Source organism: Periplaneta americana, chromosome 15, assembly GCF_040183065.1.
Source record: "Periplaneta americana isolate PAMFEO1 chromosome 15, P.americana_PAMFEO1_priV1, whole genome shotgun sequence".
NCBI classification, from domain to species: domain Eukaryota; kingdom Metazoa; phylum Arthropoda; class Insecta; order Blattodea; family Blattidae; genus Periplaneta; species Periplaneta americana.
The window spans coordinates 16268409-16287370 of record NC_091131.1 but is presented as its reverse complement, the minus strand read 5'-3'; the positions used below and the strand labels follow the sequence as shown (position 1 = coordinate 16287370).

The window sequence follows — 18962 nt, the reverse complement described above, 5'->3', positions numbered from 1 at the left end:
CATTCCAATACCGAAAATTTTATCTGTTAACGGCTGCATTAAGATGGAAATGGGCTTCATCACTCATTGCAACCATCATGTTTTCATACTGCTCGTGGAGTGCAAAGAATTTTCCTGTGTGAAATTCACTGTTGGGGGTAATCCTTTACATTGAATTTCTGCACAACCATCCATCTTGTATGGGTGTACATGTAAATCGTCTTGCAAAATCCGCCTTACCGTACGATTGCTGATTCCAAGTGCAGCTGAATGTCTATGAGCAGAAGGACCTGGGCTGCGAATTATCGCTTTCTGACTCAAAATTTTCTGGAGCACGCACTCTGCGTTGGGAGCCGGGCGGTTTATTCTTCAGTATTGCGCCTTTTGGTCAAAGATTTTTAACCCAACATAAGATTGTGTCACGCAAGGGAACAGAATCATTGTCATTAATATTGAATCCGTAGCAAAATTCACGCGGTATCGCAGTCACAGACTCGCCATTCCTAACAAAATAATCATATGCAAACTTGCGTCCACTGCTCCATGATGCCGACTGCAGGTGAAATGCTATGAGCCACGAAATGGAATGTCACATGCCGCACGTCTCTCCCTTTCATAACGACCGAGTATAAGCCATTCCATAAACACTTGGTTCCCATGTCCCACTCTGTATAACAAATTGACAAACTTTTAAATAGTTCCGATAGTTCTCAATAGGTGACACTATTATTGGGACGGGTAAAAAAAGTGTTCGGGAAAATTGTGATGTAGATTAAGTATAAACTATTCTCATTTGACAGTATCAGAGGTTTCCCGATAAACCTAGTGCTTTTTTTACAATCGTTAGAGAGTGATGAAAGTTTGAATTGAACATTGCATCTTCTTTGTGCTGAAGTTGACGTTTTATTCATGATTCAAAGCTAGACAGCGAAGACTGTTGAAAATGCATTCTACTGATAAAAATTGTCACTACGATGACCTTTTCTACAATTTAAATTATTTGTTGATTTGTTTATTTCATTTATTTTTACTGGTACTGGCAGAATTAAGATTATAAGGCCTTCTATTCCACTCAACCAGTTACAAATACATAACAAATCATAAATACACAAAACAATGGAATAATAATAATAATAATAATAATAATAAATTTATTTATTTATTTATTTTATTTAATCTAATTTAATATTTAATTTATATTTAATTTTTATTTGAATTTTATTTAAATTTTATTTAAGTTTTGTTTAAATTTTATTTAAAATTTATTTATTATTTATTTATTTACTTATTTATTTATTTACTTACTTACTTACTGATTTACTTACTTATTTACTTACTTACTGATTTACTTATTTATTTATTTATTTATTTATTTAATTTAATCTAATTTCATTTATATTTAATTTTTATTTGAATTTTATTTAAATTTTATTTAAATTTTGTTTAAATTTTATTTAAAATTTATTTATTATTTATTTATTTATTTACTTATTTATTTATTTACTTATTTACTTACTGATTTACTTACTTACTGATTTATTTACTTACTGATTTACTTACTGATTTACTTACTTACTGATTTATTTATTTATTTATTTATTTATTTATTTATTTATTTATTCATTTATTCATTTATTCATTTATTCATTTATTCATTTATTCATTTATTCATTTATTTATTTATTTATTTATTTATTTATTTATTATTCATATTTGTGTGCTGAACAACAGCCAGAGGCCAATTTATAGTTCAGCACAATACAAAAACAGAAGATAGAAAGGTGTAAAAATAAATAAATAATATCTTAAATAAGAAAAACATACATAAATAAAATTGGGAACAAGAAACAGTATATACTAATAATCAAAACGAAACTATATCTTAAAAGGATCTAAATTGTTTCCATGCAAATTGGCATATTTTATGGATCTACAGACTGGAGAAAGTGATTTTGAATTTCTGTTATAAAAGCTTTTTTGAAATCTTAAACCTTTTGTAGGAATACGAAGGCTGATGTTGTTTATGATAGACTCACAATCAATATCACCCTTGATAACTTTGCAAAGAAATTGATAATCAAGATTTTGACGTCTAGAATAAAGGCTACAATAGTTAAAATATTTACAGGTAATCTCATAATTGAAGTCAGAGGAATTGGGTATAAATCGAGAAGCACATAAGGAAATATATTTTCTTTGAATATTTTCCAATTTAACCGAATCAGTTGAAGCAATGGAATTCCAGGCTACAGATGCATATTCAAGTTTAGATCGAACCAAAGTAAAGTATAGAATTAATAGAGACTCTGGAATAGAAAAAGAATAAGTTATAGACCTTATTAAATCAAGCATTCTTATTGAATGATTATAAATATATTGAACATGATCATGAAAATATAATTTAGAATCGTGTAATAGACCAAGATCTTTAATAGAATTTTTCCTAATATTACAGACGTTATTGAGAGAATAATTAAATTTTATGGAAGTAGATTTTCGTGAGTACGAAATGACAAAAGGTTTTGTATGATTTGAGGCTTTCTCGGCGTTGGTTCGCTAATATGTTTTCGCGGGATATCAGCCGAGTTAAGATTTTGGAATGCTCCAAGCTTTCGACTGCTATCTCTGCAGCCATCTTCAGGGAAGTGATGTCCGAACAGAAAGTCGAAAGGTTATATAGATGTGGCTGTCTCAGGTGAAACGGGATTGGTTGGCGGATCGGCCAATCCGGGGCCGGGAATTGTAATCGCTCGTAAGCTCCGCCCCTCCCGGGATTGCTGCGTGAAGTTTGGCGGGCGGCGAGCCCTGTTCCGTCGGTTGGAATCGGTTGCCGTCCTCGGTCCGTGATCTTCATGACCTTGATTGTAAGAGGGCCTGAGTTGGTCTAAGGCCGGTGTCCATGCCTGACTGAGCTGGAGTCCACTGTCTCTGTTAATACTGTTTGACCACACCAAGGTCATTAACAAATCAAGCCACTACTGGGATCGTACAATCAAGGAGGCCATAGAGATCAAGCTGGAGAAAAACAACTTTAACAGAGACAGTGGACTCCAGCTCAGTCAGGCATGGACACCGGCCTTAGACCAACTCAGGCCCTCTTACAATCAAGGTCATGAAGATCACGGACCGAGGACGGCAACCGATTCCAACCGACGGAACAGGGCTCGCCGCCCGCCAAACTTCACGCAGCAATCCCGGGAGGGGCGGAGCTTACGAGCGATTACAATTCCCGGCCCCGGATTGGCCGATCCGCCAACCAATCCCGTTTCACCTGAGACAGCCACATCTATATAACCTTTCGACTTTCTGTTCGGACATCACTTCCCTGAAGATGGCTGCAGAGATAGCAGTCGAAAGCTTGGAGCATTCCAAAATCTTAACTCGGCTGATATCCCGCGAAAACATATTAGCGACAAAAGGTTTTGTTTCATTAATTTTCATTCCATTATCGTCAGACCAAAGTTCAATAGAGTTAATATCATTTTGAAGAGTTTGGCAATCGGCAGAACTATTTATTGAGCGACAATTTTGATAATAATAACAGTAAGAACAAAGTGTAGATGTGTTCAGTTACATGTAATTCTAAGAATTAAATAATTACACAAAGCTGTACATAAGCTTAATAGTGTATATAATTCATCAATGTAGACCTACATTCTTTATTAATGTGTAAACAGTAAAAGTAGTGAATTCTAATGTACATAGTGTAAATAATGTAAATTATAAATATTAGTATAATTGTTAAAGTGGTCCATGTTTTGTTCTACTCCACTTTACGAAACAAGAGACGTATGAACCGTCAATCAACTACTTCACTTGCTAGATGGACGTGCGTCGTCCACTTAAAAACACGAGTAATACTTAATCTTGTAGCCTCCTGGAACAAAGTAAGGTCCCTGGTAATAACTAAAGAAGCCACACTTACACGAAAAAATTGTCGATCTCTATCGATTAGTAGAAGTGAGGTATCTTTGAACGCCAGTGTACCTGCATATTACAGGGTTACTACAAAATAAATTGACACTTTCAATGTTGTATAAAGCAAAAACTATCTGTGATAAGGACATGCATTTTGCGCTGTTAGGTTGAGAAGCTGTTTAGAAGGAAGACTATCTCATCTTCCAACAGGATGGAGTACTTCCCCACTCGCACCTAGAAATTAGAAATTATCAGGACGAAACACTTCCATAGCGCTGGATTTGCCGTGCAAGAGACGACAACCGCGCTCTAGCACGGTGGCCACCAAGGAGCCCCGATTTCACACGGTGCAACTTTTTTCTTGGAGATTTGTGAAAGACAAGGTTTACGTCCTTCACTCCCTAATGATGTAGATGCGTTGCTATCACGATACCTTTGGTAGTGTTGATGCAGTTATATTACCTAGAGTTGAAGATGAACTATCATCTTGATGTGTGCCGTGTGACACAAAAATAACATCTTGAATTTTTGTGAGTTCACAAAGTAAACGTGTAGAACTACTTTATGAAACACTGTAAACTGGTTCATGAAAATATTAGTAGTTTGGATTTATAAAGCATTGAAGGTGTCTATTTTTTTGTACTAACTCTATACGGAGTGAACCGTGAGTAACGTCATTAATTTCAAGGGTTATTCTTTGAGGTATATGAAACAAAATAGTAATATGCGTTACAAGAGCGGTATGTTGAAGTTTTCATGTTCGAGGAAAAGTTTGAAAAAGCGATTGAAAGAAAACATACCGCTCGTGTATCGTACATTATTTTGTGCGAAGATCGTTTATTACATACCTGAAAGAGGAATTTCTAATTAGTTGCAATGAAATATCCATCTTGGGTTCTGTTCAATGACGGCAAATTTGCAAAACAAAAATATCTATCTTCAACATTGTTGCTTTAAATTGGTTTCTGTGTTTACTATAATCCAGCAGGCCGTGATATACGTCTGTCTTTTTTTTCCCCCAGTCTATGATGAGTCTGGAATCTTGTTGATTTTTTCACGGCTTCCTTAATGTTACTTGTATCACAAATGCAGTAACTTTAGTGGAGTTGTAGACTTCACTTAATTTTTGCAAATATTTAAAAACAATAATTAACAGTGCAATTTAGGTGAAATTGCAGTGGTAAGTTTCCAATTTATAATTATTACTATATTGAACGTCTCTAAAAATAATATGTTAAAAGCCTAAGGTAGTAAAATCAATATGTCACTTAAGCGGTAAGAAGAGGGAAATTGTTATGTGTGTTAGGTTGGGAATACTGAATGTGGAATTTTATACTTTCCGCGGATTGGTTTTGTGCGGAAACCAAGCAAATACGCACCATCTCGCTCAAAAGCTTTATACAATTTTGCACGTTTTTTACTTCCTTTTCGATAAAATATAATTTTATGTGAAACATTTCTGAGCGTATTTTGGGAAAGCTATTAAATTAATAGCCAATAAGCTCAGAAAATTTAAGAGAGTATGTATTATGATAATAAATAACAAAGAATTTTACTTTGATCCTCTAAATGTGCAGAGATTTGATCCGAACTAGTGTAACTTTTCGTTCTGCAAAGGAATTTTAAAATGTAATGCACTCTGACAACGCTGGAAAAGGTTATTGCCTGAAGAGAGGTCTTAATGTGTGTGTTTTTTTTAATTCATATCAGAAAATAATGGTTTAGATACTACAAATGAAAATTGGCTTATTCAGTGTTATTATAAATGTAATATAGATTATTCCAGCCCACAGAGAAGATTTAGAACCCGAAATTGATTGAGATATAGATCCTGTAATTTGTAGTCAATATGGAAACTTGTAAAAAATAAAGATATATATAATTTGAACTGGTAATGGAAATTACGGGAAAACGGCTGAACGGATTTAATAAATGGCCCCTCATTTTGAAGCTTGGAACCCAAAGTTTTTCGGAAAAATAGTAGTTTTCAGTGAAATATCAATTTTCCTACATAATTTTCCTATTTTCCAAAATCCATCTGTCGTCAGTTTTGAGAACTAGCTAATTGCGTTCAGGAGAAGCGAAGCGAGCATCAAGTCGGCCGTGTTCCATTTCAGAATAAAACAAAACACACACTACAGTAAACAATATTACACGAAGGCCATAATCTGCAAGGATACTGACATATTTAGAGCTCAAATTAAATTGGTTATTAAAAACTTAACTTAATAAAAATAATTTACAGGTTCGATTCTGTGGTGTGTAATTTTCTGGGTACAGCTGTGTATTGGATATTAAAAACTACAAAACTTGAGGTGGTTTGATGACATTATTACTATTAGAAATGAAATATTATTGTAGTTAATGCCGTGATGTGACTATTTTTCATTAATTATACATATTAATGCTATATTGATTATATGAAAGTGAATCTTTTTGGGGTTATATAAGTAGATGTAGAGAATAACTTAAATTAGATTTTGATTTCTATATTTTACTGATTGGCGGCTATATAGTATATATAGTATATGTTACTGAAAGCTATAAAACTTACGTAAGATAATAATATTATTAAAAATCAAATATTTTTATAGTTATTAATCAAGTGGGGTTGGGTCTTTTTCATATATTTAATGGCGGTGTGGTGTAGATATTTATATGCGTGGTTCTCTTCAGTATTGGCTCGAGAGAGAGTATCTTTCATTATTATGGAAGCAAATAACTTTCAGAATGTCTGGTATTCTTCATTGAAAATAAATCTGAAAAATGTTTATTTGAACGTCTAATGAACTTAGTTTGCAGCATTTGCTGCACAAGCCACTAGTAAAGATATATTGATCAAATAAAAAAACTGTATGAATAAATAATATTTTAAAATAAATTATTCATTTTACATTAAAAAATTTAAAGTACCTATATGCTGTTCACATGGAAGAACTATACATGCGTGAAAAACTGTATTAAAGCATCTTATTTAATTTATGAGTTATGCGGTAAACGCTGACCGGCTGAACAAAATACTGCACAAATTTTCAAAATTAAAACAAATAAGTATTATATTAGCGAAAGGCGACATACCGCTTAATTGAAGTTGTAATTCTGCTGTGAATGATCAATATCTTATAGTATTCATGTCAATATTCATGACCGATTTTCGTCTATTGTATAGAGAAATTATATTACGATCGATTGGAATATGCGCAGAGTTTTATCATGGGACTTTGTGAAAATTATTTGCTTGCATATGCTTAAATTGTAGAAATTACAGTATTATTAAAGACAAATATATCTCCAATTTTAAATTATTCTATTGCGCAGAATGTAGAAAATTAAAATTTCCATAGTCTTCTAATTTATAGATCAATAAATTAAAATACAGACAGAAATATAATTTATAAATGATAAAGAATAAATTGTTGCGAAACAAGTCAAATGTAGAGAAAGTATGGGCAACTTTATGACATTAATTTCTCTTGGATGTATACATAATGAACCGTAAGTAATTTTATTAATTTTAGGGGTTATTCTTTGACCAAAATAAGTTTATGAAACAATATTTATTAAATCAAATTTCTAATACGACAAATAAAGCAATCGTGAATATTAAAAATAACATCTTTAACATCAACTCTTTCAACTCTTAAGAAAACACTTAAAACTACGGACCAAAAAAAAAAAAACTGAAGCATTCACCTCAACGTATAATAAAATTATCCTTTCTCTTTAATACTAACAGTATAACTACAGATCTCATTTTTTTTCTTAATTATTAAAATGAGATCTGTAGTTATACTGTTACTATTATTTATACATTAAAGGTTTAACATTACTATCAATAATATTTATATTCCATCAATTATTTATTTTATACTACTAGGTTCAAAAAGTTCCCGGAATTTTACTACCATTTTTCGTATTAATATATAACAAGGGATATTATACATTTGTTTTGTTGGTAACATTCATGATGTCATTTTCTTTAAGTGTGTTGATAATGGCGATTGTTGGTTTTGAGTTGTAGGCAATTGTTTATCATAGTGTTTTGTTTGTTCGTCGCATTTTGTAATTATGTCCACAGAGCAACGTACAAACATCAAGTTCTGTGTTTTGATACACAAAACTCCTGCAGGGACATTAAGATTGTTGGAAGAAGCATATGGAGAAGCAGCTCAAGTGTATGCCTGGCATAAACGCTTTTCTGGTGGCCGCGATAGCATCAAAGATGACGTACGCAGCGGCCGACCAACAACTGCAACAAATGAAGCGTGTGCGTAATGTTGTGAGGGACGACCGACGTAAAGCCATGAAAGAGATAGCAGCAGAGGTCGGAATATCAGTCGGAAGTGTACACAATGTTCTTCACAAGCATTTCAACGTGCATTACGTGTCTCAGAAGTTAGTTCCGAAAATGTTGTCGGCAGAACAGAAAGAAACAAGAATGACTCTTGCTGGGGACATGATCAGTATGGCTGATGAAGATGGTGATTTCTTAAACAAAATTATTGCTGGTGATGAAACTTGGTACTACTTGTACGACCCAGTCCCTAAACGACAGTCATCTGAGTGGAAATCGAAAACATCTCCTCGGAAGCAAAAATTTCCTAGGGACACTTCCAAAGGCAAAGTTATGTTGGAAGTTTTCTTCGACTCTCAGGGTCTCATCCACCATGAGTTCATTCCAGAAGGTCGTACTGTAACGAAAGAATTGTACGTAGAAATCTTCCGTCGCCTCCGGGACGCAGTGAGAAGGAAACGTCCAGAAAAGTGGGTAGAAAACAACTGGTTTCTTATGCATGGCAATGCACCTTGCTCATCGCGCAATTATTGTAAAGAATTTTCTTGCCAGGCACAACATAACTGCTTTGGATCACCCACCATACTCTCCTGATCTCTCACCACCTGATTACTTTCTGTTTCCCCGTCTGAAAAGTCATCTGAAAGGACGGAGATTCAATTCTGAAGACGTTATCGCAAACGCGACGAGAGCACTAAGACGGGTTTCACAAAATGGCTTCCAGCCTGCTTCCAGGAACTCTACACGCGTTGGCAAAAGTGTGTTGTTGCGGAAGGCAACTATTTTGAAGGGAATGCTGTAGAATAGTGTTTAAGGTACGTTGTTTCTATGATAGTAGCAAATTCCGGGAACTTTTTGAACCTAGTATGTATAAGTATATATATATATATATATATATATATATAAGGTCCTATTTTAAATAATCAATTATTGATAAATAGATTTAACAAGAATATATTTTTTATATAAATAATATATATATATATCAATAATTTAGATTTATATTAATATAAATCATATATATTATATATATATATACCTCTATTTTTCAACAATAATGCTGTATATTCATAGATGATCTGTATTATATATAAATTAATTATTATAATATAAATAAATCTATTTTTTAGTAAAATAGGTTATTTTATTTAAATAATTAATTTATATATACAACCTTATATTAACAAAAAATCGAATTGCCAACATTTAATAGAATACTCATTATAATCTATAAATGTAAGACCAACAAAGAAAACATTATCTTAAAATACATAGACAAGACTAATGGAGGAAATGCAAGAGAAGACATGAGAAGAACGAGTGTAGGAAGGAAGCGACTACCAGATATTAGTGATTGTGAGGACTGAATAGATAGGGCGTTGGAGAGGTTATAGCGAAGAAGAAGAAGAGTGCTAAAAAGTGAGTGCAGAAAAGTTAGGGGTGGCAAAAGTGTAAGAAAAGGAACAGAGAAGAAAGTGTTAGTGTAAGAAGATAGGGTAAGAGTGTAATAAGGTAAACTATCAAACAATGAATACAATGATATCTGAACAAATGTGAAGTGGAATGAGAGAGAAATTGGAAGTGTAATTTAAGTGAATTAGATATTTGATGTTTTTCAATGTTTTGGATTGGGAGTAGTAGCAGGGGTACTATAACTGTAGGAGTATTATCGAAATAAATATATGGATAGGGGTGATAAAATAGGAAATTTAGGAATGGAAGGGAAACAGTCTAGGTAGGAGGGAGAGAATAGAAGAGGATAGAGGGGGAAGGACATATAGCAATTCAGTCATAATAGAACATTAGAAAGCAATCAAGAAATTCTCGGCAAAGAATACCTTAATAGAAAAGGGTTATATGTATTAAAGGGATGGTGGATCGAAAAACAGAAATGTGAAGGTCCACCATAACTGTGAATTGTAAAGTTGAATGACAAATAAATATCAATATCAATATCTTAAAATAACAAAAATAAAGTGCCTGAATAAAGGGTTATCGTGATAGGATAAATAAAGTAATCTAAAATTACCTTTATTACATTTAATAGAATTAAAATATTACCTAAAATATCAAAAATTTTTGTGCACCATACACCAAAATGTATAATAAAATATACATTATATTAGAGAAGTAAGCTAAGTAAGCTAATGGGTTCATACCCCATTTATAGAGGAAATCCTCTCTTCTCTAATGACCAACAATTCAACAAAAATCCTCTTAACAACAACTCTAATAAGAGGTATAATTATTAATTTCAATTTCATCAAATTCATGATTAGGGGCATGAATAGGATTAGAAATTAATTTATTATCATTTATTCCTCTAATATCAACTAATAAGAATGTATACACAACAGAAGCTTCAATGAAGTACTTTATTATACAAACTCTAGCATCATCAACTCTGCTATTCCTAATTATTAGAAAATCAATAATTGAAGAATTATATAGGAAATAGGAAGGTGAACAAATACTGATTGTAACTACACACTAGAATGAGTTGAGTCTTGCACAAAACTAAAAGCAAGTGCAAGATAAAACAAAAAAATAATGTTTATTAAATATGTAAATTGTAGAAATCGTATTTAAATAATACTATATCTTTGTGTAAAAAATATTATAAAGTGTGTAATGTAAGGGTTCAATTGATTACTTGTATGTACTTTGTCTGTGATCTATAATATAATAAAAATACACTGCTCTCTTAAATTGAATACTCCCCAGAATAAGGGTCTAAGTAAAAAGGGAAACAATCTATCATATACCCTTATTTCGGGAGGGTGGTATTCAATTGGCTGAGGATATTGGGAATTAAATCAATTGCTTTCTCAAAACACGCTATGTCCTACTTTTCACGTGCGATATTATTTTTCTCTAGTGTTAATATTATATTATATAATTCCATTGCCGCTGTAATTATATTTTAGTTCCTATTTTATTTTACTTATTTATTTATATTATTATTATTATTATTATTTTTTTTATTTTAATATTATATCTGAACTGCGACCGAGCACGAGCGCTGCCCATTCGGTCTCAAATTTTGTTAATACTACTGTATCTTCTTTTTACATGGTACAGTCATTAAGTTCTGACACTGACGCCTGAAGGGTAGGCACCCACAATTATCTGGGTGTCTCAGAAGATGCCGCGTGATACGGCGTACACTTAAACAGATCGACATCCTCCCTCAATATAGTCGCCGTTGGCCGCTATGCACGTCTGCCAACGTTGGTGTAGCTGCTGGAAGCACCGCTGAAAGATGTTGGCAGGAAGATGCCGTACGGCTTCTCTTGTGGCAGTCATGATCTTTTCGGCAGCACAAAAATTACGCCCACGTAGGATTGATTTCATGAGGGTAAAGAGAAAAAAAATCGCATGGTGCGAGATCAGGTGAGTACGGAGGGTGTGGCAAAACAGCGACCTGTTGCCTTGCAAGTTCCTCTTGGACAATGATGGAGCGATGTGCAGGGGCGTTGTCGTGTAGCAACAGCCAATTCTTCCTATGCCAAAGCTCAGGACGCTTACGACAAATTGGATTGCGCAAACGGCCAAGAATCTCTTTGTAGAGGATCTTGTCTACAGTTGCACCTTGTGGGATGAATTCTATGTGAACAATTCCATTTGAATAAAAAAAAAAACTGTTAAAGCATCACCTTGCCTTTTGACCTGTCTTGTTGCGGATTTTTCTGTCGTGGAAATAATGGCGTTTTCCAAGTGGCGGATTGTTGCTTCAGTTGCGGATCGTAAAGGAAACACCATGTTTCGTCTCCAGTTATGATCGGTTATAGCAATTTCGCCTAATTTCTGACAGAACGTGAGTGTTTGCCCGTTGCTCAAACTGCAACATACTCGAGTTCCGACGCGCGCATTCAAATCACCGTCACAACAAAGACCGTAGTTCTGCTTACACTATATGCACGTAACTGTATGATGCTGGGACGAGAGACTAACTGACAAGGTACCCTATCACTGCGCCACCTATTCGTTCTAGTGCACCACACCGCCACTATGCCCTCAGTCTCAGAACTTAATGAATGTACCACGTATATTGCTTGTATTATTTTATTTGTATTTCTCTTTGTTTTGTTTTGTAATTATATTTCTTTATTCTGTATATTTGAATTTAAATAAATAAATAAATAAATAAATAAAATAAATAAATTAAAAATTAAAAAATGTTTCACATAAAACAATTTTTATCTCGAAAGGAAGCAAAAAACAAGTAAAATAATTGTATTAAACATTTTGCTTGAAATATCTCAAAGAATAATCCCTTGAAATGAATGATATTACTTATGGTTTACTCTTAAGTATATCCGTTAAAATCTTGCGGTCGGCGATGTGAGTGGAGGCATAGCACGTGTTCATTATTTCACTTTCTGTCTGCAGTTCTCGGGAAGACGAGGAGCATATTTCACCCAGGGGGATCCCTGGAGATGAACAGTACGATGAAGGCGAGAAGCTGCAACCTAGAGCTGCCCAACGGCGAGTCCTGCCAGTACACCCTGGGGGTGACGCCACCTGCCCACGACACCTGCTCGTTCCCCGACTACAACGACGAATATTGCCACGTCAGTGTGGATATCGTCGACGTCGCTCTCACGGGAATGTACACGCTGACAGCGACTGAGTTGAGCGGATTCGCCAAGATCGACATCTTCGTTGTATATCTCAAAACTGGTAAGAAGTAATTGCAGTAAGTAAGAGGAGCACCAGAAACCAACCTTGCCCTCTGTCACGACTTCTTGACACCACACCATGTACAATAAAAACAGATGACTGCGTGAATAATTTCGAGTTTCGAATCACAAAATCCCAGTGATTTTTAAGAGGAATAATTAATAACTGTTGCAATGTGGCGTTTGAAAGTTAATTTATTATCACATTCTATACTTAAGTCGTTTATTCTTGAAACACATTCCAAATTTTTGCACACTAATAGAATGAAGTGTGAAAATACAGAGTGTAACAAAAAGGTATGTCAAAACTTTAGAGAAATATTTTTCACATGCAGATGATGAAAATGTTTTAATGTAAATATGGGTCCAGAAACGCTTTATTTCCGTGTTAGAGCTCATTTTCCACAACTAGTCCTCTCCAAACTTGTAATCTGACTGTAGTAGTGTTTACGTCTGATTAGTGGTGGTAGGGTCGTGACGTAATTCTTAGATTCACCACCAGTGTTGATTTGCAACTGTACGTACAAAGGTTGTGCGGCTCACTTCATTGCTTGACTACGTCGGTTGCTAAATGAAAGTTTCCGTGACATGAATAGGGACAGGTGGACCAATTACTTGGCCTTCCCGGTCTCCGGACCTAAACCCACTAGGCTTTTACATATGGGGACATTTGAAAGCTCTTGTTTATGAAACGTCCCGCACCGTGGCGTCGCGGTCTAAGGCATCCCGCCTAGGACTCGCGTTACGGAATGCGCGCTGGTTCGAGTCCTCATGGGGGAAGAAATTTTCTCATGAAATTTCGGCCAGTGTATGGAACCGGTGCCCACCCAGCATCGTGATGCACTTGGCGCTACGATAGGTAGTGAAATCCGGTTGCGAATGCCAGCTATAACGGCTAGGGGGGATCATCGTGCTAATCACACGATACCTCCATTCTGGTTGGATGATCGTCCACCTCTGCTTCGACATGTGGGCCTGAGGTCAGCAGCCGGCTGGTAGCGCCACGGATTATTATTATTATTATTATTATTATTATTATTATTATTATTATTATTATTATTGTTGTTGTTGTTGTTGTTTATGAAACCCCGGCGCAAGATATAGAGAATCTTCGCACTCGTATTGTGGAAGGGTGTGAAACAATACATTGTCCAGGAATACATCAGCGTATCCAGGATTCAATGGGACGGCGGGTTGATGCATGTAGTGCTAATGGAGAATATTTTTTAACACTTCTTGTAAAGCAGAATTTCATGCGGTATGTTCCTGAGTCTTTCCTATGATATGTAGCCGAAATTGTAGAAAATGAACTCTAATACGGAAATAAAGCGTTTCCGAACCCATCTTTATATAACATTTTCATCCTCGCGTGTGAGAAATATTTCTCTAAAGTTTTGATATACCTTTTTGTTACACCCTGTATATTCTTTCTTCCTGGATGTCTCCAAATTCTACTACATAGATGAAATGCTGGTGAAGTGTAGGAAGCCACGGCATAGCTCAGTCAGCTGAGGCACTTGCCTGACGATCCTGAGTTGGGCCCGGGTGTGGGTTCGATTCCCGCTTGGGCTGATTACACGGTTGAGTTTTTCCGAGGTTTTCCCCGACCGTAAGGCGAATATCAGTTAATCTATGGTGAATCCTCGGCCTCATCTCGCCAAGTACCATCTCGCTATCACCAATACTATCGACGCTAAATAACTCGGTAGTTGATATAACGTCGTTAAATAACCAAGTTAAAAAAAAGTGTGCAGCAAGTTCAGACTCTGACTTTGGCCTACTAAATGTTGACGGGGAGAAATGATCGATTCGTTCTGCATACAGCCTCAGGGGTCTGTGATGTGCTACAATGCTCAGTTTCATTTCAGCCATGCTGAGAAACGTCATGCTCCTTAAAATGAAATGGTCCGCGGCTGTCAGGTGACAGGAAGATATCCTAAAGCCAGAAAACACGAGAAAATATAAAAGTATAATAGGACTATGATTAAGGAGATAAACGACAATTAGAAGGCTGCTATATTGCCACTAATGTCCTAGAAACAAAGACCTGTACAGTGTTTTGCCCTTTAATCAACTGAATACCAAGAGCTGACCACTTGGGAGAGACAGCGAGACAAAGTAATGAGACAGCCAGGACAGGTAATGAGACAGACGAGATAATTGTTGAGAAAGACGAGACAGATAAGAGGCATGGACAGGTGGACGAATATAACGGGCAAGTGGGTAGGTAGATCTGTAACAGCCAGAGAGATATTGATAGCTATGTATTAGATAGCTAGAGAGATGACTAACGAGCCAGACATATTCATGCATGCATACATACATACATACATACAGACATAAGATAGAACCAAACAGATAGACGGATGGACAGACGGAGAGACGACGGACGGACAGAAAGAGAGACGGACGGATAGACGGACAGAAAGAGAGATGGACGGACAGAAAGATAGACAGACGGACAGAAAGAGGGACGGACGGACAGAAAGAGGGACGGACGGATAGACGGACAGAAAGAGAGACGGACGGACAGATAGACAGAAAGAGAGACGGACGGACAGACAGAAAGAGAGACGGACGACAGACAGACAGAAAGAGAGACGGACGGACAGACGGACAGAAAGAGAGACGGACGGACAGACGGACAGAAAGAGAGACGGACGGACAGATAGACAGAAAGAGAGACGGACGGACGGACAGAAAGAGAGACGGACGGACAGACGGACAGAAAGAGAGACGGACGACAGACAGACAGAAAAAGAGACGGACGGACAGACGGACAGAAAGAGAGGCGGACGGACAGACAGACAGAAAGAGAGACGGACGGACAGACAGACAGAAAGAGAGAGGACGGACAGACGGACAGAAAGAGAGGGGGACGGACAGACAGAAGAAAGAGAGACGGACGGACATACGGACAGAAAGAGAGACGGACGGACAGACGGACAGAAAAAGAGACGGACGGACAGAAAAAGAGACGGACGGACAGACAGACAGAAAGAGAGACGGACGGACAGACAGAAAGAGAGATGGACGGACGGAAAGAGAGACAGATGGACAGGAAGAGAGACGGACGGACAGACAGAAAGAGAGACAGGCGGACATGCGGACAGAAAGAGAGAGACGGACGGACAGACAGACAGAAAGAGAGACAGACAGACAGAAAGAGAGACGGACAGACAGAGAGAAAGAGAGACGGACAGACAGACAGAAAGAGAGACGGACGGACAGAAAGAAAGAGAGATGGACGGACAGACAGAAAGAGAGATGGACGGACAGACAGACAGAAAGAGAGACGGACAGACAGACAGAAAGAGAGACGGACGGAGACACGAACGGACAGAGACGGACGGACGGATAGAGAGAAGGGTTGTGAAGGCGGAATGTTGTAGGAAAACGATAGAGTCCCGAGAAAAACCCGCAGGAATCTTGGCTTTATTAATGACTAATAATACTTCGCCATGACTGGAATTCGAACATGGATCAGCAGCCATCGTCAGATCACGCCAACTGTGCTACAAGGCTTCTGAAGATCTGCATGCAGTTAACATTGTTTATGTGACATGAGCTAAGATAAACTAATATAAGATTTCTTCATATTGTGCAACATAAAATGGATGCGGTATTCAAAGTCAATCAATCAATACGACATCTGACTGACTTAACTTGTCTTGCAAGTGCTTAAAATAATACTTTAAACGAACTTTTGACAGCGCAACATGCAAATAGACTTCAACGACAGAAAGACGAAATCTTTTGCTCATTTCATTTTGTTTGACGCCAAGAATCTCTGTTCACAATAGTATGAGGTTGGGACAGCTATAATCCAACCCACTCAAGAATGAAAGATGATGTCTACAAGTGCACGTGTTGAGATATTTCATGATTGGCCGTCTACCGCAGTACACCTCTTGGCGTAAAGACTGTAGTCCGATATATATTTTACCATTTATTTTTTTTTCAAATAAATAACGCTATAGTAATAAAATACATGTTAAATTAATAATTATATTTTAATTTCAAATATATTCACGGTAAGATTACAGCTTCAATTACAATGTGCGAAGGGCTGTAATGCCTTACGGCAGCGGTGGCGAAAATGTGATCGTGCGCCGAGCCACTGTGTAACCTGCAGCTTGCATAGCACCTATGGAGGGGGCGAACACCCGAAGGGAAGTCAAGCAACTGTCTGACTTATTAACGGATTTTCATTTTCCTTACGTCAAGCACTTAAATATAATTTATACAGTACAAGGCTACAAACTAATGTTTAATACGTGCAACGAAGAAAGAAATGAACAATAAATGAACAATATCACAACCTAAAATTAACTGTCTTCAGAATGTCTCTGCGACAGAGTTTCAAAATCAGGAATTATGTCACTTACTGTCAGTCGTAGTTGATCACGAAGGTATTTGTCTGTCAGTCGTGATCTAAATTTGATTTTTACTATTCTAATTGTTGAAAATAATTTTTCACAAACGTAAGTTGTGGCTTCAATAGAGCAAGCGAAAGAACGAAGCTTCGGATATTTATTTTTTGGCAAAGATTTGAAAGTTCAACATTTGTCAAGTCCTTACATCTAGCTTTCATTTGACATCACATAGTAAATCAGCGAGTTCAAATTGAAGATCTAATCGCATTATTCGTACATCTGTTGAAAAAGGGTCGACGTACAGAGATGATGATGATAATGATGATGATATGATGATGATAACAACAACAATAACACTTAACCTTTTACTGTTTCATGAGTAACATGTAGTACAATGCCGTTTTATGTTGTACAACCGTTTTCCTCGTAATACTTGCGAACAAATCATACATTTAATACTCTCATCATATTGACAGCAAAAAAATGCGTCCTCCCATCCTGCTTGGAACTTTCATACATGGTTTCGAGAGAGACATATGCCACTCGCAGGTCAGAGACAAATGCAAATGGAAACGGAGTTTGATTCAGTGAGTGAGAGGTGGGGGTTGGCGGACGTTAGAAGCAAGAGAAATGCACAGATATCACTGCGAGCCACAATGTCTCGCGAGTCACGTTCTCGCCACGGCTGCCTTACGGACGTGCTTCTCTTCTGAATGACGTCATTCGAGAGGCGGCCGTTGAATATATCACTTCACATTGGCGGCTTATGAATTGTGTAATCTTATGGTACATGCATTTCAAGTTAAAATATAATTATTAGCTTAACATATATTTTATTACCTTAACATTATATTCGAAGAAAAGAAAGAAACAGTAATAATTATCAGCCAATATTGTTTTAAGCCAAGAGATGTACTACGGCAGACAGTCAATCACGAGACATCAAAAAGCGTGGATTTGTTGACATCAGGTTTCTCTCTTGATATGGATAGATTACAGCAACAATGTTATCGCTTTTAATTAAGCTCACCCTCGAAGCAGAATCACATGATAGAACTGTGCAATGAGCGAGTGCGGAACACTGATTTAGCTCACAAGCAAACATTCTGATGGGAGCAGATGAAAAAGGTAATTTTTTTATTCCACCATGTTAATAATGTCAAAATAAGTGCTTATACAAATTTTGACCACTCGACCGCAATTACGATGGCCGTAAAAAATAAGTTCGCCAGGGGCTGCCAACAGAAAAAGAACACAATTTCATTGGACAAATTTATTGGAACAGACACAACAATTATTGTTAAGCTATTTTTCCAACATATTGTTAATCTGAATTGAGACATTTCTCTTATCTTGGGATCGACAGACGCAGTCAAACGCTGGTTACGAACTGAAGCGCCTCACTTCTACGACACAAAAATTGATCTCATTTTATGACAAATGTCTCAATTCCAGTGGTGGATATGTTGAAAAATAATGCAACAATTGCTGTATTTTATGCAAATCTAGTCTTTCAGGTAAGGCTCCCTGTAAAGCAGATTTGAATAATTTCAAGGGAAAAAATTGTTCCGAGGCCGGGTATAGATCCCGGGACCTCTGGTTAAACGTACCAGCGCTCTTTCCAACTGAGCTACCCGGGAACTCCACCCGACACCGTCTCTTGAAATTATTCAAATCTGCTTTACAGGGAGCCTTACCTGAAAGACTAGATTT

General features: G+C 36.5%; 1 protein-coding gene across 1 annotated transcript in view; it reads left to right on the top strand.

The window, feature by feature from the left end:
- LOC138714683 (uncharacterized) overlaps positions 1–18962 on the top strand; it is a 68455-nt gene that overhangs the window by 883 nt on the left and 48610 nt on the right. The window contains exon 2 of the mRNA XM_069846745.1: positions 12584–12874. Coding sequence (XP_069702846.1) covers positions 12584–12874 — 291 coding nt within the window. The remainder of the gene's footprint in view (positions 1–12583; positions 12875–18962) is intronic.